This window comes from Convolutriloba macropyga, chromosome 12, assembly GCF_964194025.1.
Source record: "Convolutriloba macropyga chromosome 12, txConMacr16.3, whole genome shotgun sequence".
Lineage (NCBI taxonomy): Eukaryota > Metazoa > Xenacoelomorpha > Acoela > Convolutidae > Convolutriloba > Convolutriloba macropyga.
In genome coordinates this window covers 57,246,651-57,270,887 of record NC_134479.1, presented here as the reverse complement: position 1 = coordinate 57,270,887, position 24,237 = coordinate 57,246,651, and the positions used below count along the sequence as shown (strand labels likewise).

At 35.8% G+C, this 24,237-nt stretch overlaps 1 protein-coding gene across 1 annotated transcript; it reads right to left on the bottom strand.

Moving 5' to 3' along the window:
* Positions 1 to 1,636: 1,636 nt before the first annotated feature.
* LOC142350559 (uncharacterized) lies at positions 1,637 to 22,944 on the bottom strand. The gene is made up of 6 exons (XM_075402408.1): positions 22,678 to 22,944; positions 9,953 to 10,092; positions 9,262 to 9,419; positions 6,721 to 6,854; positions 3,242 to 3,340; positions 1,637 to 1,861 (listed from the first exon to the last, which is right to left on the bottom strand). The coding sequence occupies exons 2-6, from the start codon at positions 10,078 to 10,080 to the stop codon at positions 1,637 to 1,639; spliced, it is 744 nt and encodes a 247-aa protein (XP_075258523.1). The 5' UTR covers positions 10,081 to 10,092; positions 22,678 to 22,944.
* Between the last annotated feature and the right edge of the window lie 1,293 nt (positions 22,945 to 24,237).

Genomic DNA, 24,237 nt, shown 5'->3' with positions numbered 1-24,237 from the left:
TTGCGCTAAAGTCAGACCCCTTTTTTGTTTGGCACAAAAAAATTCACAACTTTATATAAAAAGTGGTTTTATGCTTAAACGCTTAAACTAATGGTTATCTGCGCTCAATTCTACTGGCTGTCATAATATTTTATGACCTTGGATTTGTTTTATTGACAGCATTGGCGTTCTTTTATTAGTCTAAAGACATATTTTGTATAATTTAAGTTCTCAGTGGCTTCCTATCGAGTTTCAAATTATCCTTATTAAAGATACTAATCTTTCGTGTTGTTAGTTAATGGTTCTCATATTATCGAAATCGATTAATAAAAATGTAAAAGTTTCTTTTAACTTTGCTCCTTTTGTTCTTTTGTTCTTTTTTTTTCTACTCCCTGCTTATTCTAATTTAGGACTTGTCCAATATTCGTTTTTCTGGAATACAAGTTTATTTGTTTGTTTAAGCTCTTTTGTAATGATCTTTTGACTTTGTTTTCTGTTTTTGTTTTCAAACGACCTTGAGTTTTGGTCGCAATTAATGTTTTCTTATGCTATTAGTTTTTTTGTTTGCCTCCGAGGGTTTGTTTATGACATGTCTCATCGGCACACTCAAGCAGCATTTTTCTACTTTGTTTTATGTTTTTAGGTTGCGACAACTTCTTTATTCATACCCAAATTATGTTAGATTTCATTTGGAAGAAATTTAAATAAAAAATGTGGATCAACGAATGCGCATTACCGAGCGTCCTTGTTAGTTTGAAACCATTAGTACCATAATTCGTAGTTTTCATAAAAATTTGTGTGTTTTTCTATTTTTATCTGATGGGGGGAAAACAAACTATGCTAGTTTTCAAGCCTTTTTATTGGTTTAGTTTTAATCTTGAACTAATCAACAAGCCAAATGCTGATTTAGTTTTTGTGTTACTTTTTCGAAATTGTCCTTGATTTGCTTTCAGTAATCAAAAATCTTTATTTACTCGTCTTTTGTAAATTTTGATAAGAATGAAAAGAATTACTGCTAATGAAAAGAAAACGGATGTTGCGAACGAGTAGAAGAAAACAGAATCCAATTTGTATTGACCATAACCGGTTTTTGCTTCTCTAGTAGGATACAAAAAAAACACTTGAACTCCGAGGGTCCATAAATAGTAGTACTACATAGCAACTCGGAAGTGAATTTTACTACATATTACTTGATATCATTTTTTACAGAATTAATTCTTTTGAATTTATCACGTCAATATCATTTTATGGAATGCGGGACAACTTTTTATTGCAGAACGAACAAATCCATATCGCAACCTATTCGTTCTGCAATGAAAAATTAGAATGACCTCCCGCATTCCATGAACGGAAACGCCAATAGGAAAAATTTTAGATACCACTTAGTCAATTTTCGAATCCTTAGACTTATCTAGAAAAACAGTTTTACTTAATTGGAAAATTATCTTATCTGCTCAAATTATGAAAAAATCAACTCGTCACCCGAGATACACTATCAGTCTGCAGCCCACGCAATCGGGTTTTAAATGCCAACAGATATATTGTAGTACGCTCTCCCTATGCAGCTCAATTTTGTCTTTGATTCTCAGCCCCCCCCCCCCCCCTGCTGATTAGATGAGCCGACAATGTGACAAATTTACTAATTGTTTCTTTCCGGCTAAATGATGAAAAAAATTTTCAGATACATCAATTTTTTCAGACACATAATATTATTAACAGGGTCAGCATAAAATTTTTGGGTAACCTTGTCTGGAGAAGTAGATATTTCAAGAGGAGGAACGACATCAGTAGCAGAGTCAACAGACTGTTGTGAGCTGAAGTTGTTGACCTTTGCTGATTTCAGTTTGACCTTCCTCCGTTTCTTTTTGCTCGCTATCGAATTCTAAACACACGTCGTAAAGCAAATTGGACAAAAATGATGTAAAATATTAGAGTTCAAGTCATCTGTTTTCTCCCGTTACAGCCTTCTGAGCTTAATCGTCTAATAAGAAACAACCCCCAACCCCATTATAGTATTTTTAGAGTAATCGTGTGTGTGTGTGTGGGGGGGGGGGGGGGGGTGGGGGTGGGGGATGGGGGGTGGGGGTGGGGGTGTTAATTGTTTTAAGATCACTAAGCTCAGGGGTTTATAATGGGGGAAAGGGTCCAAAATATCTGGAACATCTATAGTGGGCCTATCTTATTTTCAACACCCAAGCGCGCACGTGCTGTATTATTTGTTAAAACACTCACGTGCTCATTTTAAAATGCCGAAAGTCTGCAGTGCCAGAAGTTAAAATGCCAGAAGTTTCTTAGCGAGAAGTTGACTTCCATAAACATTCGTCATTTTAAAACGTGCGTTTCGTGTTTTGAGCAAGGTTACGTGACTCTGTAGATGTCACTTAAAAAATCTAGCTAAAAATCTCGAAGAGCTACATGCTTCTCGATAAACGCCAGAAGTTCTCAGTGACTTCAAGCAGAGTCATGTAACCTATACTTAGTGATTTGCTATGTGATTTACTTTGGAGAAACGGAAAAAAAATATTTAAAAAATCTGACAATAAGCTTTTCATATAAAAATTAAAACTTTGGTTAGTCAAATGAAAATTCAAAACTGATACAATTATGTATTACAATAATTCCCAGGTCACAGAATGGATCTAATCTGTTCCCCCCCCCCAGTATTTTTGATGACCCCCAGATACAAATTATATGTTGTTGTATAGCCCATTGCTATGTAAGAAAATAGCACGTGCGCCTGGGGGTCATAAAAAATTATGCTCACTAAGCGTGGGGGGGGGGGGGGCAAAACAGAATAGATCCCACAGAATTTTTAAGTAAACAGCCCTCCACGAAGGAGCCCGGTTATCTTGCAAGATCTTGCAAGATAACCGTCTTGCAAGAACAGCCCTAAGCAGGCCATAGCTGATATATAAGCCTCTTTAGATTATATGACAACTAGAAAATAGGATCACCTCTTTGTCCCTAGTTAGCCGGGTTGGGGTATCAGAGAATACTATTGATGGATCATGACAATTTCAGAGAGTTCAATCGATGGATCATAGAATATCCTATTACCATTCAAAGCTGGGCATAGAAAATAAATTGAAACTTCTAACATTTTACCCTGAAATCCTCTGAATCATAGAATTTCAATTATGATATTACCATAAAATCAGCTTACTCGGGTTTCATACTCGTTTTCTTATCACAAAATTGAACTCAAATTTCGTGACCAAAAATAGATAAGTCATTAGCCGAAGATGCTTTTAGCCTAACTTACCAATTCGTTCTGTCGTCTGTCATCTGCTTCTTGCTGTCTTCGTTCTAGTGTACTCTTAAGTTCTCCTGCTTCCGTTGATTTGCGAATTGTTTTCTCCCTCTGCAAACAAGTAAATTGTCTTTTTTTTCGAAACAAGTAAATTAGATTAAAACAATAAGGTAAAAGATACTTGAAAAAACGAAAAAATGTATCTACAAATCAGCCAATCATACATTAATGTAATTTTTAAAATGAAATCAAAACATGAATTTAATGAAAGTAATCAATTTGTTGTTTTCCTAACGAAGCAAAAAGAAACTTTCGAAGTTGCTCCTAAGTTGCCAATTAAACATTTTCTTTTGAAAACATCTTTGGTTTTTTACTTAATCTGATTAGCTGTGAAATTTGACTTTTTATCTGTTTTCAAATCAACTCATAGAACAAATAAACTGGATACTCAATCAGCTCAAATTACAAAAAGCGTAATAACATAAATCCAAAGTTAATTGAGGAATTTTCACACAGAAAACTTTATCAATCAAAATATTTTATAATCAATATTCAATAGCAACTTCTTTGAGTTTGCCTCTGATTACAAATTATCGTATTACTAAATAACACTCAAAATATAGTTAACAAAGGAAAATTTTGAAAAACACAAATTTGAAGTGTGTGCAGTAAGCAACGGAGTACCACAATAAATCATTTTTTGCAGTATCTCGCAAAAAATGTACATTACAAAATAACATAAAAATTTAAAACCAGGGTGTTTTGTTTGCTTTCGGCACAAAAATTAGCTGCCTTTCTGGCTGAATCTTTAACAGTTATAAGTGATAATGTTAAAATGAATGAAAGAGAAGGAGAGAAAAAAATTTCCTGATGTTGACATTAGTGCAGATGATGCTAAAAATCTCTTATTAGAAAAACTCTATATTGATAAGTTGAAAAAATGAATATTTGATCTTCATGTTTTTATTGCGACCTTCAGACTCTCAAAACAATATATTGCTGAAAAAAAGTCTTGAAGAAAATTGTTCAATTTAGTTTTGCTCCATGAACAGCTGGATATAAAAAATGCAAAGGTAAAATTATTGACTATCAGAAATATACTCTCATGTCCGAAAGAATTGTTTGGAATGATCAATCAAGATCGATTTCTGCACAGTCATCTATTTTTTGCATTTTAATTCTCAGTCGGATCAATAGGATAGATTGAGAAAAGAATTACCAAGTTTGCAGGAAATTCATCAGATTCATTTCCGTGCAATAAAGAAACAATGAGAGGAAAAGGTATTATCTGTTCTTTTGAGGTATATTGAAATCTTTGGCCTCTAGACACGCTTGAGTCGTCATGTTTCAGCAAATAGCATAGAATAAATCGAATGTTGTTTGATAGAGTTTTTGTCAGTTGAACAACCAATTATAACTAAACATTTCGATTTTGCTGGGTCACTGCAAAACTACTGGATACAATTTTGTAATCATTCCAAACAAAAATCGATTCAAACAAAGAGATTTAAAAAGAGCTTTTGTATAGAAAAAAGCTAAGATTGAAGATCCCACTGAAAGATGATGAGTATACTGTTATTCAACATTAGTTTGAATAGTTTTATTGTTGTTTCATTCTATTACGATTTTTAAATCAAAATTTTCTGAGCAGACTTTTTTGCTGTAACTCTGCTTTAAAAATGACTGCTGCACTTTTGTTTTCACCTAATTTTCAAGCCTCACCGATTTTTCTGAATGTAAAAACCCACATAAACACGCACAAATCTATACATCGTTTATCTTTAATATTGGTATTGAAATAAAGATCGAGTCGCGGATTCACAAGGTTACAAAAAAAATCTCTAAAATCCACCTTTTTGGAGGACATAAATATTCAGCGTTTTATTAATCGCATTCCTTTTTATCTCAATTCCTAAATTCAGTTAGGGTTTCCGATAAGAAATGCGCTAGCGGACACATAGTTCGAGCATTTTTGTTGTTTGGCGCATTCAGTGTGTGATTTTTGAATCGTTTTCGTAAACAACAACCAGTTTAGAGGTTAAATGTTGCATACTACTTGTGCGAACATGCTTTTAATCTGCATAACATTGCTGCTTAATAATACAAAACCTGCAGTGTTAGATTCGTTCAAAAACTTTATTTTGATTCTTTATGAAAATTTGATTTTTTGTCAAAAAAATTCTGAACTTCTGTTAACGGACTCCTGTAAATTTTTAGTGTATAAAACGGCTAGCTGTCAATATTTCATCAGAAAATTTGAATTATGATGGTCTTTATCATGCTGATAAAATGTGTTTTCTGATTGTTTATTGTTTTCAATACAATTATCAGAAATTATTGTCACACTAAGGAGAAGCAAGAGTTTAATTGTGAAAGGCTCGGCATTTCTTCAGGACACTGGTTTTACTGAGATTTTTATTGCGATAAGTATAAAACTAATTGAGCATAATCTGGATTTTAGTAAAACTACAAGATGGCCTTATCATTCAGCGCTACCTTTCAGCATTTAGAAAATGAATTGAGTTCTTGAGTTCTGGCTCTATTACATACGCAAAACTTTCAAATATTTTCAACAAAAAATTATTTTAAGCCACTAATTTAATCACAATTCCTGAAAGATAGATTCTACAATCGAAGCATTCTAGCCAAATATACTCAAAAATACACATATTAATTGTTAAGTTGCTATATGGATTAATCAAGTTGAATTTTTATTTGAACGTTAATAATGCCAGCCTGCAAGGTAATCGAAATTATATTATAATACGTTTAAATTGCAAAAAATTTCTGTTAACTAGGAATTTATAATTTTTATTTTTTATAAGTTTGTTATTTTAAAATGCTGAAATCTAAGAGTTTTTTCAAATAGAATCTTATTCTACTAATCTTACTATAAAATTTTTTCTTTGAAGTACAAATTTTTGAACTTTTTTACGCATCTCTTACGAACTGGAGAATAAACTGCCATTTGTAAGAGATAAAATAGAGTCTCATTTTTAAAGTGAGAATGACAGTTACAGAGCACAGAGTACAGAGCATTCATGATAAAGGTGAAAAAATTTACCCGCTTCAAAATATAAATTATTGTGAAGAGTATTGTTCAGCTTTTAAGTTAGTAATTTACAATCAACTGACGATCAATAATTTATTAAAAAATTACCTGCCTCTTCTATTTCCTGCGAGTTACAAGTAAAGTTATCACACATTTAAATAAAGTACTTATCATAAATAAGAAATTTTGGTTAAAAAGATTGTTCATAAAAATTTTGCTCAAATCGCAATAATTTTTTAAGTGGCTTTATTAACTTATTTGAATTTGGTGCTAGAGTTATTCAGCTATTTGCTGTTTAAAAGTTTAAAACCTGATCATCGATTTTGTAGTCTGGCGTAAATTCTGACAAATTTAGTTCAAACAATCAATTTCAGTTTATTTTTTTGAAACTGAGTTTAATTTTTTTTTTACCATTTTGGTAGTTTGGAGGGAAGCTTACAATGAGAGGTGGAAGTCGTCCAGCCGGTTTTATTTCTGCTGATGAATCTCCGAAGTCGAAGGTGAAGGCAACTGAACTCTGTGTGTGTTTCACATCTTTGCTTCCTTCGCTCTCTCTCGCGTCTTTGGCCATAGCTAAGGAAACAAAAACACTATGAGTTGAACATAACCTTTGGGTTAGTTTCAGGACGGAAACCACCGCTGACCAGACCGTGACAGACCAAAATGCCCTCTGGTCAAACTCCACTGGGTTCAGTATTTTTCTGTGCTCGAAGTGCACTTGACGACCTCTTAACAGACCCAAATTCGCTCGAAGTATTTTCTCGAGCTGGAATGGCACCCGAACTGACTTGACCACACCAACTTTTAAGATCAGATCATTATGAGCTTCATGATCAGAACAAAGTGACTTCAGAATAATTTTGATCATACTCACAAGCGCTAAATTTTTTTCTGATGAGACACAGTTCAAATTTTTCCATAATCAGACCATCCTGCGCTCAAAATGGTCTTCTATCGCAGACTATCATGCGTTCAACAGCGTCTCTTATCAGCCCCACCTGCACTCAAAAATGTTTGCGATCAGACCAAACTGCGCCTCTCACCAGACTATCCTGCGTTTTTTGAGGTTATTGAGACCATAAAATTTTGAGCGTCAGATTCACAGGTATGCGTTTGAAGTTTTCTGTCTCTGATCAGACTGTCTTCCGCTCAAAACAAAACTTTTTCTGAGCTGTCTATGCACAAAAAAGCTCACAATTTGGAACGTTGCACTTTTTTGAATGCTGGTGCTGGAACTCTTCGATGATAGCTGAAATTGGACAAATTTTCGATGAAAACTGCTTTCTCAACGGTTGTCTAGATTTAAAGGGAACCGGCTCTTGCTAGTTGCTGTATATCTTAGATTTGATCACTACCAAAAGACTCTGATGAACTCTTTGATCAGAGATTTTCGGTTCTGCCTCTGATTAGACTCAATTGTCCTCTGATCAGATCCATTTGGGTTTAAAATTTTTCTAATCAGACCACAACATTTTTCTTATCAGTTCGTAAGAGACCATACTTTCTTATCAGACCACTTATCGGACCCCCGAACTTGTCTCTAGCCAACCCCACTTGCACGCAAAATTACCTCTAATTAAACCCAAGTGCGCTTAAGTCTGCATCTGGTCATACGTTATAACGTTCTTGAAGTCGTCCAGGTAATTTTCAGCGCAGAAATAGCAGATGATGATTGCTCGTTTCTTTCTGGCCAGATGACAACTGTTCTTGCCTTAGGCCTGGCAATAAATTATCAAAAATTAATGAAAAAAACCTCGCATCCACGTTGATTGAAAAAAGATTACATAAAAACACCATTATTGCATCAATCTACAACGAGCCAAATTTTTGAATAGAATTGCTTCGATTGACTTACTAAAATATTAAAATCGGGAATTGGTCTTCTATGCATACGCTTAATGTGATGAATGCTTTTAATTAAACTGAACAAGATATGGAATTTACCCTTATGGGAATATGGAGGTAACAGTAATCGGAGGTGAAGGGCAAATGAAAGCGCTTAGCCAGTGGTGACTTTCGGACTACATCTTAGAGTGCATGAGAGGAGGTATGAACGTTATCAGGAGTTCAGTATCGCGCTCAGAGCAATATTAGTAATTGTCTGTACTGTAGCGCTAATATGAACAAGTTTATAATGATGTTGAGGTATTATATGAAAGACGGGAGAGACATTTTACTGGTTGATGTAAATCTGCTGGGTACTGCAAAGCGTCTGCAAATTTTTCACCAGTCGTAGAGAAGAAGAACTTGATTGCTGAAAACAAAACGGGACCAAGTGACATTTTCAAGTCGTAATGGACAGCCGGCAAACCCGCTGCTTTTGACGTTACCGTGACTTTACCGTTGCACTCAAAAATTTTTTAATGTGGCAGAGAAGGCACGGGTGGCGCTCGAAACAGCTGAGGGGAGAAAAATCAATGCTCATAACGTTAAGTGCGATGAACAAGGCATTTCTTTTGTACCGCTTGCTGTAGAAACTTGTGGGGGTCTGTCGTTGGTCCTGAAAAAACTCTCAAGAGATTGGCGGTCTTATCTGACTGTCGTTATTTTTCGGAGGGACTATCATCATCATACAATAGATCGTTGCAATCATTCTCGACAATTATAATCAAGGTGTCTACCTCAATGATGTTGGTTTGCTCAATTTGACCAGATTTAATTACGAGTCCAGAATTAGAAGAGTCCGGATTTGTCCTTTGGTGATGAGCCGTTGAAACGCTTGCAACATTTGGGAGCTTTATTAATGTGGAGTTCTACCATTTCTTTCTTTCCTGACCAAAGTGGGGAAAACAAAAACAAACATTTCGCATGTGAAAAATTGCCATATGGAAAAGTGAAAAAGACCGATGAAATTTGATTCTTGAACTGCTGATCTGTTGTATTGATAACCACCGTTAATTGTAAAATTTAACGTCGGTTGATTAAAAATCAATTAGAGATGGTCTTAATCTCCAGAAATGAAAAAAAAACTCTTTCTTACCATTAACGTCTAATTTGGGCAATCGTTGAGACAAAGAACCCTCTTCATGTTCTGGTACAGTTGTTAGCGAACTTGGTCGTCGGCCACTTGCTTCGGATGACAACCCTCCAATTGCAGGAAGAGGTCGTTTCTCATCTAACGGGTTGTTTGATTTATTTCTGAAGCAAAGTTTTTTTTAAAAAAAATGCAGGCGCCTTTGAATGTAAAATTCGGAAAAAGAGTTAGGAAACCACTCAAATTTTTGGGTCTTTTGATTTAGGCGGCCTGTTAAGTATTGATTTTGCAGTCAAGGTGTTATCAATAAATTTATTACTTTTTTCAAGATTTTGCGCTCAATTTTATTTATTTTTCAGCGCTAATTCAGACAAAGTTTCTTTAAATACTTAAGCAATATCTTGGACCAGAGAAAAGCCCAGGTTGAGGTCCAGACCGAAATCGTCTCATTATCAGACAGTTCCAGACAAAAATGGCCTCTGATCAAGATGGTCTGATCAGAGGTCACCGCGGTTTGGACACCTCGACACCCCACGGTCTGGAAAATCTTATTTTCAAAGAAGATCAAACTAATAATCTCTGGTTGGCCAGATCGTTTAAATTTTTGTACAATCTTTGTCCGAATTAGCCCTGAAAAATTGGCGCAGAATGGCCACTTTTATAAATATTGTTCAGGTTTTCCACTCTTTTTTGGTACCTGTTGTTAGAGACTGTGAGAGGTGGTGTGACAGGGGGTGGGTTGGCCTGTCGTGTCGCTGGCCCTGCTCTGGGGGTGACAGCTGGCTGAACTGCTATTGTACTGCCTTTTGAAGGAGCACACCCCATTCCTATCAATCACTATAAACAAACAAAATGATGCATTTTTAAAGAATACCCATTTCGGAGGCGTAATTGTTACAGTGTGAAAAAACATCACTGCTTCAACATCATGTGTGCTCTGTGAAGAGTTTTAATTAAAAATGAGAAAATCGATGCAACCGAGTCCTGTGCTTTTAATAACGTGCGGGTAAATTTTTCTAAAGTTTTTCAGTAAAATTTACCGAACTGCGTATGTTTTTGTCGCTCCTGATATCTGAAATCACTCTACTTTAGAAATAGTTCTGCGTTGAATTTCAATGAGACCTAAGTTTACGTGGTTCATATTTTTTTGAATAAAAAACGCCATTTTTGAACTAATTATCACAAAATAACTAAATTTGAGTTCTATGGTTCAATGAATTAAATAAATGTCTAATTTTGTTGTCAGTTAATGCTGGTAAAAATTTGGAATACCAAATTTAGTTTTTTTTTCCTCCAGATTACAGCTGTTTGGAAACTTTTTTGCGAAAATAAAATCAAACAAGCAGTCTAATTTTAGGTCCTAGACCTAACGTTGTTTCCTAAAATCATATTCAGGCGCCGACATTGGGACATTCTGTATCCAAATCTAACAAAAAAAGTGCAGACTTCAGCGGTACAAAGATTCATACCAAAATCGCGCAAGGAACTGAAGAAAAATGAACACCAACGCGGAGAAAGGAGTTTTTTTCGTTATGAGAGACCATCACTTTTTAAATACTTCTCCTAACTTGAAATTGGAATCAATATTTGGTCACTGTTTTCAGCGAAAACAATTTCAAATTGCCTTAAACTTGCTTAAATTTTTGTTCTCAAAAAATAAAGATATTTTTGAGATGCCAAAGTTTCCAATGAGCAGGGTAGGAGTCAATGCTAACTAAAAAAACTTGAAAAATCAATTAGAGCCACGATTAGCGATCCGAGGGACTTTTATTTTGATGATTACCAATTTGGTTAATTTCTGCTGAATGAAACTCATCATGAAAATGATGACAAGTTCAATTACCTATACTTGCATGAAAGAGCCATTTGGTAAACAATAGACTCTCTTCAAAATTAATGAGCACTATGAGCATATACAAAAAAAACCTTCCTGTAAATTGTGTACATTGTGATTCAGGTTTACATTTTTCCGGTTTTTGTCCAAATGTTCCAAAAAATTTAAAAAAAAAAACAAAATTCCAAAATTGTTGTCTTTTTTTTTCTGGCGTAGGACATCTTTAGCGTATTTTTTCACAAAATGCAAAACATTTTCTAGTTAAAAAACGTTGTTCGCGCTTGTTTATACTTGATAATATTAGCTATTTCTTTTATCTGGTGTTTGTCGTTTTGTTTGTTTTGGAGAACTGTGTAAGTGCGGATTTTTTACCGCACTGTATCAGTACTCCTATAATTCATTTCAGTAACTCCGCCACTGCCGGTCCCAAGCCCGGAATGAAAAAGGAGGAGGGAAAAACCACAAAAACATACTGGAAAATCTCAAAAGAGTCGGTTTTAAGCTTGACTTGAGATAATTTTCCGATAACCTGTTTGCTATTTTATATTTGGTGATTTATTTTATCTGGTGTTTGTCGTTTTGTTTGTTTTGAAGAACTGTGTAAGTGCGGATTTTTTACCGCACTGTATCAGTACTCCTATAGTTTATTTTAGTAACTCCGCCACTGCCGGTCCCAACCCCGGAATGAAAAAGGAGGAGGGAAGAACCAAAAAAATCATACTGGAAAATCTCAAAAAATTCAGGTTTTAAGCTTGACTTGAGATAATTTTCCGACAGTTGATTAACTATTTCAGCTCAACCAACAGCAAAAAAGCAGCCAGGTAACGAGGACAAAAAGGTAAATACAAATTTAAAATCTTGCAAGAATCTTGCAAGATGGATGCAAATCTTGCAAGAATCTTGCAAGATGGATACAAATCTTGCAAGAATCTTGAAAGAAAAATGGAAGAACTATGCATTCCCTTGCAAGATTTCTTGCAAGATTTTTGCAAGATTTTAAATTTTTTCATCACTAGGGTTGCCTATGAGGAAATCAAAATGCGGAAGATATCAAGTTATTAGTTGAATTTGTGTCATTGCTCACTATGTTTTATTACACTTTTGCAAGCAATGTTGTCAAAAATCATGCATTTAGCCAATGGGTAAATTTCAATCCGCTTGCTGAGAAAATTAGGCGTATTGATATTTTTTAATAACGTTTTCTTTAAAGACTGAACGGTTTAAATATTTGAGAGTCCGAAATTAGTAAAACATCGAAACACTTCCAAAACAAAGAATTTTTTGTGCAAAAAGACCTCGATTCCTTTGTTTTAACCGAGCCGCACTCAACGTTACAAGAGACCATTTTTTGAATTTCAACCAAATTAAGAAAGTCTGTCTTACTATTAAACAAATCAAATTTCACATTGTGACAAAAGATTTTACCAAAACCTCTCAATTTTTAAACCGATCATACCGATAAGCTCGAAGTAAAAACAAGAACGCCGAGTAAAATGCCTTGTACAAACATTCCCAAAATTCCTTGATTGAATTGCTACCAAGCAAAACAGAGACAAAAATTCAAAAAGCTGGATCACGCTTTATAATTTAGAACTCTATGGCAGCCTCGTGAACAAGTGATAACACTATGTCTGGTTATTTTTGTTCTCACAAGAACGTACAACAATCAGGCAGGGTAAAACACCTCAACTTTTTGAGGAAAAGATATAATTATTAATAAAATTTCCCGAGCAGAAGAGGGACGATTTCGTCATATAGAGGTTGTGAATTCGACTTCTAATCTAGATTCAGACCAAAATTCAAAATCTAGGTCCTTCAAATGAAAACCGTACTAATTATTAATTGTAAACTGCAAGAATCAAACATAACAAACATATCAATTTGCAAGAAAAAATTGAATGCAGAAAAAGAAGCACAAACGAAAAAATCAATGAAAATTTCTGCAAGTTTTTTTCAAATTAGCAATTTGAAAAAAAATGATTCTTCAGTATAAGAGACAAGAAAACAATAAACAAACAAGGACAAAAGTCTGAAGTCCTTATTCTAATATTGTAGTGTGGAAGTCAGAATTTTTGAAGGAAACTGAAATTATTTAATGGACTCGCTTGAAATCACACTGAAACAGCAGCTCGGAGCTGTAATTATTGATACTAACAAGTGAAAAAGAAAAATAGTAAATGAATGCAAAATTTAAAAATAAATAAATTTTTGCAGACAAACGATTTTATAAGAAATACATTTGGATATTGAAAACAAACTATTGATTTCAAACAAAGAAGCATTTTAACACGGTTCCCTAGTTATCCAAATGAGAGCTTTCTGAAATGAAGTTGTGAAATTAAACAGCACAACAAAAAGAGGCAAGACACAGTGCTACCGCAACACAGGCTGTCGTACATCATAATTTAGTGCAGTAAACTTATCATACGATGTACTTAATTTAATCAGTGTACCCATTCCTGAGGGGCATGTGTATAAATCGTTATTACTTCACATGCATGTCTGTTGCTACTAGTTTCCCACAACGGGAAAACATTGTTCACACTTTATTTGACTTCTGGAATAACAGTTGAGTTATTCTTTCATTCTCTTTATTTTGCTTCTCGAGTACAGTTGCCCAATTTAATTTATTCTACACAAACTGTCTTTGTAACCCGAGTATAGTAGACACTAGTCTGTACGCGATTCGCTAAGCGAATTCATTTGGAAATTTTGTAAAGCGCACTCGCCGCGCAAGCGGAACATAGAACATAAATACAACTCGCGACTCAAGAACAAGTACGCAAATTCACTCGCGTACGACATGGCGCAGCCAGCAGCTCAAAAACGAACCCCACTTGGCATTGAGCCATTTTGGGATAAACCAAGTGTAGACCCGCCACTGAAATGGGAAAAGTGGCAGATGCAGGCCAAGTTAGCGCTTCTTGCAAAGGAAAATATCACAATAGACACTTTATTGGAACCAAAACATGAAACAGTACAACTACCACTTGAACCGATCTACAAGGTTACGATAACAGGATCATCGGCACAATCGGAGCGGGAAAGATTGGCGAGAAACGCTCAATCAAAAATGAATTGGGAAAACCGATGTCAGAGACAACTGGAAATAGGAATAATGTGCGGAGACAAGCCATGGGCGCAAGCCGATCGAAAAACTGTGTCAATGCTATACCTCAGCTTGGGCACTGAAGGACGTCGAATTGTCTGTAGCCAAAACCCCCACCTCAAGATGGACAGTCTCTCAACAGCAGAACTTTGGACAATCATGGAAACAGCATTTATTCGTCAGCGCAACATTACATTCGACAGATATGTTCTTCTGACCACGAAACAGACAAGAGGAGAGTCTATCGAACATTTTTTCGGAAAATTGAAAGAACTTTCTGAAAATTGTGAGCTCGGAAGCCAGGAAGACACCCTCATTAGAGACCTATTCATTGCAAATATGTTGGATACAGAAATTCAACGAGAATTGCTGCGAGAAACCTTAGAACCAGCCCAAGCATTACGTTTGGCCATAAATATGGAATTAGGCCAAAGAAACCAGCTACAAATTACAAACTCGCAATCTGCTCCACAAGTCAATGCAATAACCCCTCAACGAACATTCCGACCACCAAATCAGATACCAAATACATCAAGCTTTACTCGATCACCAAACCAACTATGCAGGAATTGTGGCCTAACTTGGTCAATTAACCATAGAGTCAAATGCATTGCGAGAGGCAAGACTTGCAACAATTGTGGCCTTCAAAACCATTTTTCCAGAGTATGCAGAAAACCAAAAACATCATCAAACAAACTTAATCGTTCTAATGTTAACTCTGTTGAAGAAACTACTACTGACCAAACAGTAAATGCGATACAAAATATGAACTTTAACCCGCAATGCGAATCGGATTACGACAGCTCAGATGATAACATGGTCGCCAGCATTGCAAGTACCGCAATTCAGATTGAACCAAAGAACACTATCCTACAAATTGGTAACAACCATGTTAGACTTCTCATCGACTCCGGCAGTGTATGCAGTATTTTGCCTGAGTCCCTTGCTTCGGAAATTGTGGATTATTCTCCCCTTGCTCGATGGTTGATGACAGCGCCTCCCCAGGAACTCAAAACATTTTCCAATGAACCTATAAATGTGATAGGTATGATACAGGCACCAATTGCGAGTAATGGATGGCGACTTGAAGAAGCTGAATTTGTTGTAGTTCGTGATGGACTAAAACCACTAGTGGGAAGAGATCTATTTGACGCTCTTGGAAATTCAGTAAACCAAACCCCAAAACCGGAAAGTAGTATGGTCAACACTATCACATCACAATGTCCATTCAAAACACGCATCGCACAACAATTCCCTCAACTTATAACACGTACTGGTCGTTCAAAAATACACATTGTAAAATCCAAATTTCATCGTCATTTCCAGCCGAAACAACAAAAGGGTAGAAAAGTACCCATCAACTTACAAGAACGAGTAAATACTGAAATTAAAAAACTTCTTGCAGAGGGACATATAGAAAAATTGAATAACTGTTCTGACCAATATTTTATTTCACCTATTGTAATCACAGTCAAACGAGATCAAACCATAAAATTAGCACTAGATTCTAAAACTCTTAACAAAGCAATACATAAGAACAAATATCAAATGCCAAATATTGAAACACTCATAGATTCGATATCACAAATAATTACAAACTACAAAACAGAACCCGCGGAGCAAATATATTTCTCTACTATTGATCTTAAATATGCCTACAGCCAACTAAATTTACACCCTGAAACTGCTAATCATTGTAATTTCAATATTATCAGTGGTGACATGACAGGCACATACCGATTCAAAACAGGATTCTACGGTCTAACTGACATGCCTGCCGAGTTTCAGAAGGCAATGGACTACACCCTGATTGGACTTAAAAACACATTCTGTTTTCTAGATGATATTTTAATTGTTAGTAAAGGTTCAGAAGATGACCACTTTAAACTCGTACTGGATTGTCTTCGAAAGTTAGATGCAGACAACCTCCGTATCAATCTTCCGAAATGTCATTTTGCAAAACTACAAATTTCATGGTTAGGATATAATAAAACTCAATCTGGAATCTCGCCACTCGAATCCAAAACATCATCCATTATATCATTACAACCTCCTAATACACTCAAAAAATTACGCTCATTTCTCGGCTCAGTTCACTATATTAGCAAACTTATTCCCAATTTAGCTCAACTCTGCCATCCTTTAAGACCCCTACTTCGTAAATCCACTAAATTCGTTTGGACTGACACTCACACATTACATTTTAATGCAATTAAAACCCGCATAGCAAATCATACCGAAAACATGCATTATAACCCCCAATTTGATACGCGAATCAAATGTGATGCTTCACGTTCTGGTTTGGGAGCAGCACTAGAACAACTAACAGTTGATGGTTGGAAACCGATATCTTTTGCATCCCGATTTTTAAACAGCAGTGAAGAACGTTATAGCATTAACGAATTAGAACTTCTTGGGGTAGTGTGGTCGATAGAATATTTTAAAAACTATTTATATGGAAAAGAATTTACTGTTATAACTGACCACCGCGCATTACTTTCCATTTTAAAAGAGCATCGTTCAAATAAAAGTTACAATAGTAGGTTAGCACGGTGGGTTGACCGTCTCTTACCTTATCAATTCTCAATAGAGCATTTACCCGGCGCAAAAATGGGCTTAGTTGATTACATATCCCGTAACCCATATCAACCAGCAAAAAGTGTTTCTAAATATGACGAAGAATTTCTCGTTGCAACATTATCGAGTATACATACTGATGCTCAATTACTTCAACAAAAACACAATCTCACAGCTAATTCACTTCATAAACTCTATATTGATATTGATAGAGAACATAAAAACTCCACCAACATTACAGAACAAGTTTTAACCATTGATTATGAAACTCAAAATCCTCAATCTAACATTTCTAATTCACTCGCTTTGCAAAACAACAGTTCAAAATACTATTCAAAACAATCTTCTACTTCAGATATAAAACCCGCTCAGCGGGTACGCTTAACAAACATTAAATCAAATTTCGCTCCGCGAATTAATAGTCTAAAATTCTCATCCAAACAAACTTTCAATTCAGACATGAATCCCGCCCAGCATGTTTGCTTAACAAATAATAATTCAAATCTTGCGTTGCAAAAACACAATTCTAATATTATCCCTTTCAAATCTAAACATATGTACAGCACACACGCTCCAGACGTACATTTAGCTCATAAAAATAATTCATTCGCGGATCAAATGCAACATACATTTATCCCTTCCCCTAATGGTATTAATTGTACTAGTGTACATGATCAGCGAGTACATTTCACTCAAAACAATTTCGTACTCGCTAACACATATACTCCCCCAAAAGCTAACACTTCTAGTTTAATTGATACCACCCCTAAACTCGCATCGCGAGTACGCAAGTCTTTTAACAAATTAACACCCGCCTGACATAATCCCTTACTAATTACTCAAAAGACTAAAATGCATTCCTTAGATGACTCTTTTGCAACGCGAGTTACTAAATACCCAAATCATTCCAAATATGCGTCACATAGTCTACCATTTACAACTAATCCAGTACAAATTGAGTCTCAAAGACTAGTAAATACAAGAAAAGCGTCACTCGCTCACCAAAATACATCCAAATTTACTACTTTAAGTCATTCGCACTTGTCAATCAAAAATCAGCCTCAAATTCCTACCTTTTTTAGTAAGCCACACTCAAATACTTTAAATAACTCACGTGCTCAATTGGTAAACAAAAATAAAGTGCTTTTTGCCCAAACTCAATCTGAAATTCAGTTGCCTTCCTTTTCGTCAATCAATCTAATCGAAAAATCAACAACCTCATCAACAATGAGTCAACAAACATCTTCTCTCAAAGGAAAATCTCTTTCAACTCGATCTACTAGAGCTTCGCCTCGCGTGTCGTTCACTGACAATGCGACAACGAGCACGCCTCGCAGATCTTCATCGCACTCCAACCTAAGTACCCCGCTAACGGATAGCCCACAAGTAATGTCGTTTGAACGAGTGGTGGGGAAAGTTTTCAGCAAAGGCCTCATTGCGTCACTGACAAGTAAGGATGCAGTCTTATAAGAAGTGCGAGACTGCATAATTCGGGGGGACGAAGACAGACTGAAGGCCCTGAACCCATACCTTCACAGTTATTGGCGGGACCTTCACGTGACAGGCGGGTGTGTCTGCATGGACGAGAAGGTGGCAATTCCCAATGCACTAAAAGAGGCCCTCATAGACGACCTCCATGCCAGTCACCCGGGTAGCTGGGGGATGATATGTATGGCCCAGCACTTCTGGTGGCCATACATGAATCGCGACTTTCTAGTCAAAGCAATAGAGTGCAAATCTTGCACTGCTATCGGTAAAAATTTAAAATCTGTTATTCCCGCAAAACAATCTGAAACACATACACCATGTATAGTTCCCAACCAAGAAATACAAATAGACTTTGCAGGGCCCATCAATAACGAAAAAGAACTTGAAATATATATTTTAACATGCATCGATAGATTTTCAAAATATCCTTCTGCGGAATTAGTTGATAATGCAAATGCTTCGAATGTCATAAAATTTTTAGATAACTATATACAAATTCATGGAGTTCCTCGTTCATTAAGAATAGATCAAGCCCGTTGTCTTATAGGTAACCAAGTAAAAAATTTTTGTACAAAAAACAATATCACATTAATACCAGCTCCGGCAAATGATCATCGTGCAATAGGTTTAGTAGAACGATTAATTGGTACAATTAAACAACGCTTGGCATGTATTAAAGAAGCACACAAAGAACTAAATACGTTCACCATTAAAACAGCATTAAAATCAATTATATACCAGCTTCGCATATGCAAACATAAAACAACTAAGCTTTCGCCATTCGAATCTCACTTCGGGCGTACGGCTAATACACCACTTAGTAATATAAGCACTCAACCTAAATCATCTGACCTCAGTTATGAAAAAATTTTGAATCATTATTTAGATGAAGAAACTGTAACCCCCAACGAATTGCTGCCGGAAGAACATTGGGGAAACATCCGGAGTGATGATGAAGTTGAGCGCAATATGTGCAGGGCGACTAAGGATGCTACTAATCGTGAACGGCAAGCCTCAGACAACGAATCACGCTTCCTCCGTACCACGCCCGCACACCGTCCCCTCCCATTGAAAGAACACGCGGTCCAACTCAATATTGCCAGAAAGAAGCACCTCCACAAGCGATCCAAGAAGAACCTAGACGGATTGCATGAGGTGTTGGCACCAGGCTCGGTTGTCCAAAAGACCGACCAATATACTTCGGTCATTCGCGAGCCGGGTAAGGTTGAAGTCACTGTACGCAATAGTGATATTGCAAAATTTGGCACTCGTGAGGAACGAAAGACTAAGTTGACGGAGTATATCAATCGCAGGGGACCCCGCACACATGAAAAGACAACGGAAGCCAAGATACTCAGCCATACCAAAGAATGTACCCGCATCCAGAAAGGAGACAGGAAAATAAAACATCGAAAACGGGAGACTGGCAGTGGCGTATCTTCGAACAAATCTAACATTGCTCGCGCAATGCGAGTAGGTATGCCAAAAGTTCCAGATAATTTCGCCCCGCAAGTACTACCCGTAATTCCAGAGGCTGCTCTTGATCAGCAAATTATAACGGAAGAAGTGCTTATCGCACCCCCGCCTACCAATACGCAGCCAGAAACAATTGAACCATCTCAACCTGCTCCAACAACATCTTTCGCTGATACTCTTACACGATCCACTAAACGAACTCGAAAAAGCCCCAAATATTATGGTTACGATAAAGACGACTCCTCGGGTGAATCCACTAATTCGTGTCCCCCGAACTTTGGTCCACCCCGTAGGAAGCGTCGAGTGGGTGACATAGAATCGATTCAGCCCTCAGTGATACAAACCATTGTGGACACTGCTACTCAAGTTGAACCGATTCGCAACAACTTTCCTTCGCCCATCATTGGACAGGTGTCTCCAACGGACCCCCGTATTCGGCCCGCTGATCATAGCACTTCAAATGAACTGATTATTGACGAAGAGGACATGTAAAAACTGATATATTATTAATTATGACTAGCTATGATAACCAGTAAATATATTGTTGATACTATTTAACCGGTGAATAAGAATTATTATTATTCATATTGTTATTAAAATTTTATTTCATGCAATTTTAATTTTGAAAGCGGGAGAAACGTCGTACATCATAATTTAGTGCAGTAAACTTATCATACGATGTACTTAATTTAATCAGTGTACCCATTCCTGAGGGGCATGTGTATAAATCATTATTACTTCACATGCATGTCTGTTGCTACTAGTTTCCCACAACGGGAAAACATTGTTCACACTTTATTTGACTTCTGGAATAACAGTTGAGTTATTCTTTCATTCTCTTTATTTTGCTTCTCGAGTACAGTTGCCCAATTTAATTTATTCTACACAAACTGTCTTTGTAACCCGAGTATAGTAGACACTAGTCTGTACGCGATTCGCTAAGCGAATTCATTTGGAAATTTTGTAAAGCGCACTCGCCGCGCAAGTGGAAAATAGAACATAAATACAACTCGCGACTCAATAACAAGTACGCAAATTCACTCGCGTACGACACAGGCCATAAACTACTGACCAAAAACATTATGAAATTTTATTTGCGTATCTTTGAAGAGTTCCATCGTCTTCTCACTGATAAATCTTATTGATGATACCTAAGAAAAAACCAAAAATACAAGCAGAAATTTTTTAAAAAGTTGACTAAAACTTGCAAGCTCCTGAATTGATGTCAAAATCATAAAAACCGATCAGCTGTTCAAAAAACATTTTTTTGGTTCTCTCAAGACGTTTAAGCAATCAATGGGACCTTCCTCTAATTAAACTACGTGCCAGAACAGCAAAACTAATAACAAATGAACAAAACAAAAATCACAAAATTTTTGTGACAACATATAGAATTGAAAGTTTCAAAATCCATAGCTGTCCGTTGATCGATTCAAAAAATATTATCTACAGACCAATAAAACACATGCATCAGTTTTTTATTTGTTCGCAGAAAATTAACTAAAGAGCCCGAAAATTATCAAGTTGTCGTGCAGAAAATTATCTCGGGAAATTTGTTTAGAGAAGCATTTTCTTTCCACTTTCACAGCAATTTGAAAAATTTTACACCTTGGAGCCACTCACAATTTTGCTGCCTTTTTCAAAGGGTGCAGATAATAACAGTGCTTCATTTTGACTTCTTGTTTATTTTAAAAAGTCGAAAAATGTGAAGAACTTAAAACCAAGATGGCTCCCAGAGGTCGTTCCCAAAAATGCCTTTGATAACACCGTCCTAGACAAGTGTGACCTCTGATCAGACCGTCCCAGACCGAAGTAACCTCAGATCAGACAAGAACCAGACCATTGTCCAGACTAGTTCCAGACCATTGTCCAGACTAAAGTGCGCTCGAAATTTTGACCCAAACCATATGCATGGATGATCTCTGCAGATCTTCAATAACGAAAGTATTGCACTAAACATACATCATCAATAAAAAACTAATTTTTCTCAGCGATAAACGTGTCAAAATATCACCCAGGTTAAAGTCTCGAAGCGAGTTTTTCCATACTGAAGATGAAAGCACAGCAAGAGATGCAAGTTTCTGTGTAAGTAGATTCTTAAATAGACAAGGACGCTCAGTAATATGCGCTCGCATATAATCCCGACCCCATCCATCCACGTTTTTATTTAATTGTCTACCAAATGAGGAAAAGATGGAAAACGTTCAAAATTTCACATATCGCTCGACAAAAATAACTAAGTGAAAAAAAGCTGGATTAGAGGGCCGATAAGACTTGCCATTAATGAAATTAATGGACATGAAGAACATAAAAGTCGTATATTAGAAAACATTAATTGCAACAAAAATTCGGTGTCTATTCTGTAAAAAACACTAATGGATAAAATAAATGTAAAAACACACTAAAAAATGAATAAAGACGATAAGATACGATACGAGACTTGACAGCAATGAGACGCAGTAAAAGGAAGACGAAGAAGAACAAAAAGGGCAAAGCTCAAACATACGTTTCTGTTTGAAAACAACAATCTTCCAATTGATTTAAACCCCAATGCATGGCAAATTATGTGGCTCTTTAAGTACACAATCAGACTAACAAAATTGTCGCCATTGGGTTCTGTTATAAGTAACAATACAGAGCTGTTGCTAAAAATAAAATATTTGTATTTTTTTTTTAAAAAAACGTCGATGCTCACGTTTAAAAAAAAACGTCGATATCTAAGCAATTTCGGTCGTTTTTATTTTGTTTTACTCTATTGGGTGGACTATTGGGTGGAAAATAGATGAAAACCAGGAGGCTCGGTATTATTCATTAGTACAACAATTTCCGGCCTCGAATATTATCAAGAATTTAAACCTGGATAACCCTCCCTCCCCCCCCCCCCAACACTCTAAGTGGAACTAAAAAGCTAGTTATACAAATTAAAACGTTAACCTACCTTGATTTAAAAGATGAAGCGTTAACTTTTGATCGGCCGCAGATTTTTTGTAATTTTTTTGTTCTGCCCGAGCTCGCTTCTAACAACTAACAAGCACCAAACACAGAACAGTGATTTAATCAAAAAGCAACAAAAATAATAAACAATAACAAATTATAACAATAATACTTTCCAATGTAAAATGTCTGCGTGTAAAATGTAATCTAAACCACAGTGGTTCAAAAACGCGTGAACATTTTTTAGTTTACTCTTAAGAAGCATTTATGCACGTAGTTTAACTTCGTTAAGTTTTAATCAAAATAAGAAAACTTTTGTATGAAGTGAATCAATTCTGAATAACAGAAGTTACCAAAACAAATAAGAAAATAAATAACATTACATTTGCTTTCTTTTTATAATTGGTAAACAAAGGTTTTCAACAAAGAATGCTCGAATTTCTGAAATATAAATAACGACAAAACTAGTTCGTCTCGTTCGATTTCGATTTTGTAAATTGAAATTATCTGTTGCAGTTCAAATTTCGATAGAAAGTTTTAAATGTCCGTAATTACAGAATTTTACCAAAACTTGCCACTTAAACGAAGTTTTTTTTCAAACGAATTCGCTGTAAAACTTCTGTTTTAGTTTATATTGATTTTTTCTTTATTTAAAAAAGTGAGTTTTGTTTGTTCAAAGTATTTTCTGTTTTCTTTTTTCATACCGTCGAAAACTTTATTTTAGTTTTGATCATGATTTTTTTCTGATAATATTAAAACCCCCAGGAATTTGTTTTTGAAACAAAAGGAAAATTTGAGTTTTAAGAGGAAAATGTATCATCAATCGAAACACTCATTCGAAACACTCATTTTCCTCTTAAAACTCGAATTTTCCTTTTTCAAAAACAAAGGGGAGTTTTAACATTATCAGAAAAAAAACTTGATCAAAACTAAAATAAAGTTTTCGATGGTATGAAAGAAGAAGAGAAAAAAAAAATTGAACAAACTCGGATTCGCAAATGCCGGACTTTAAAGCTTGTTAAGTACGTGTTTCAAGCAAAGATCACGTGACTCTGATAAAAATAATTTTGAAATTCTGACTTAAATGTGGAACCGCATCGGGATTTTCCATATTTTCCCGGTTACTTCATCACAGTCACGTGACCTGTAAGACAAGAATTTCAACAATATTTTTTGGTGTTTTGTGACAGCAATGTACTTAAAAACAGCAGCAGGAGAAAAAAGACCGTGAATTCAAACTAAGAATCGAAAAATAATTCCAGGTGCGGCAATTGTTCACAGATTAACTGATTATTAATCCCCTCAAGACGTATTAACCAAAAATGTGCAGCAATGGAAAAATGAGAAAACCTAAACTCCACCGGCAACTATTACGGACGTTTGAAAATATATCAAAACCTGTAAAACAAAAAAATTGGACACTTGTTCTCTGTTGGTATCAATAATGATCAACGTTTTTGTTATCAACAATATCTTTGATAACTTTGAGATTTTAAGTATGAAAAGATTTTGGCTAGAATGCTCGACCGAAAGCTACCACCCTCGACTTAGGCTCGACAGTAAA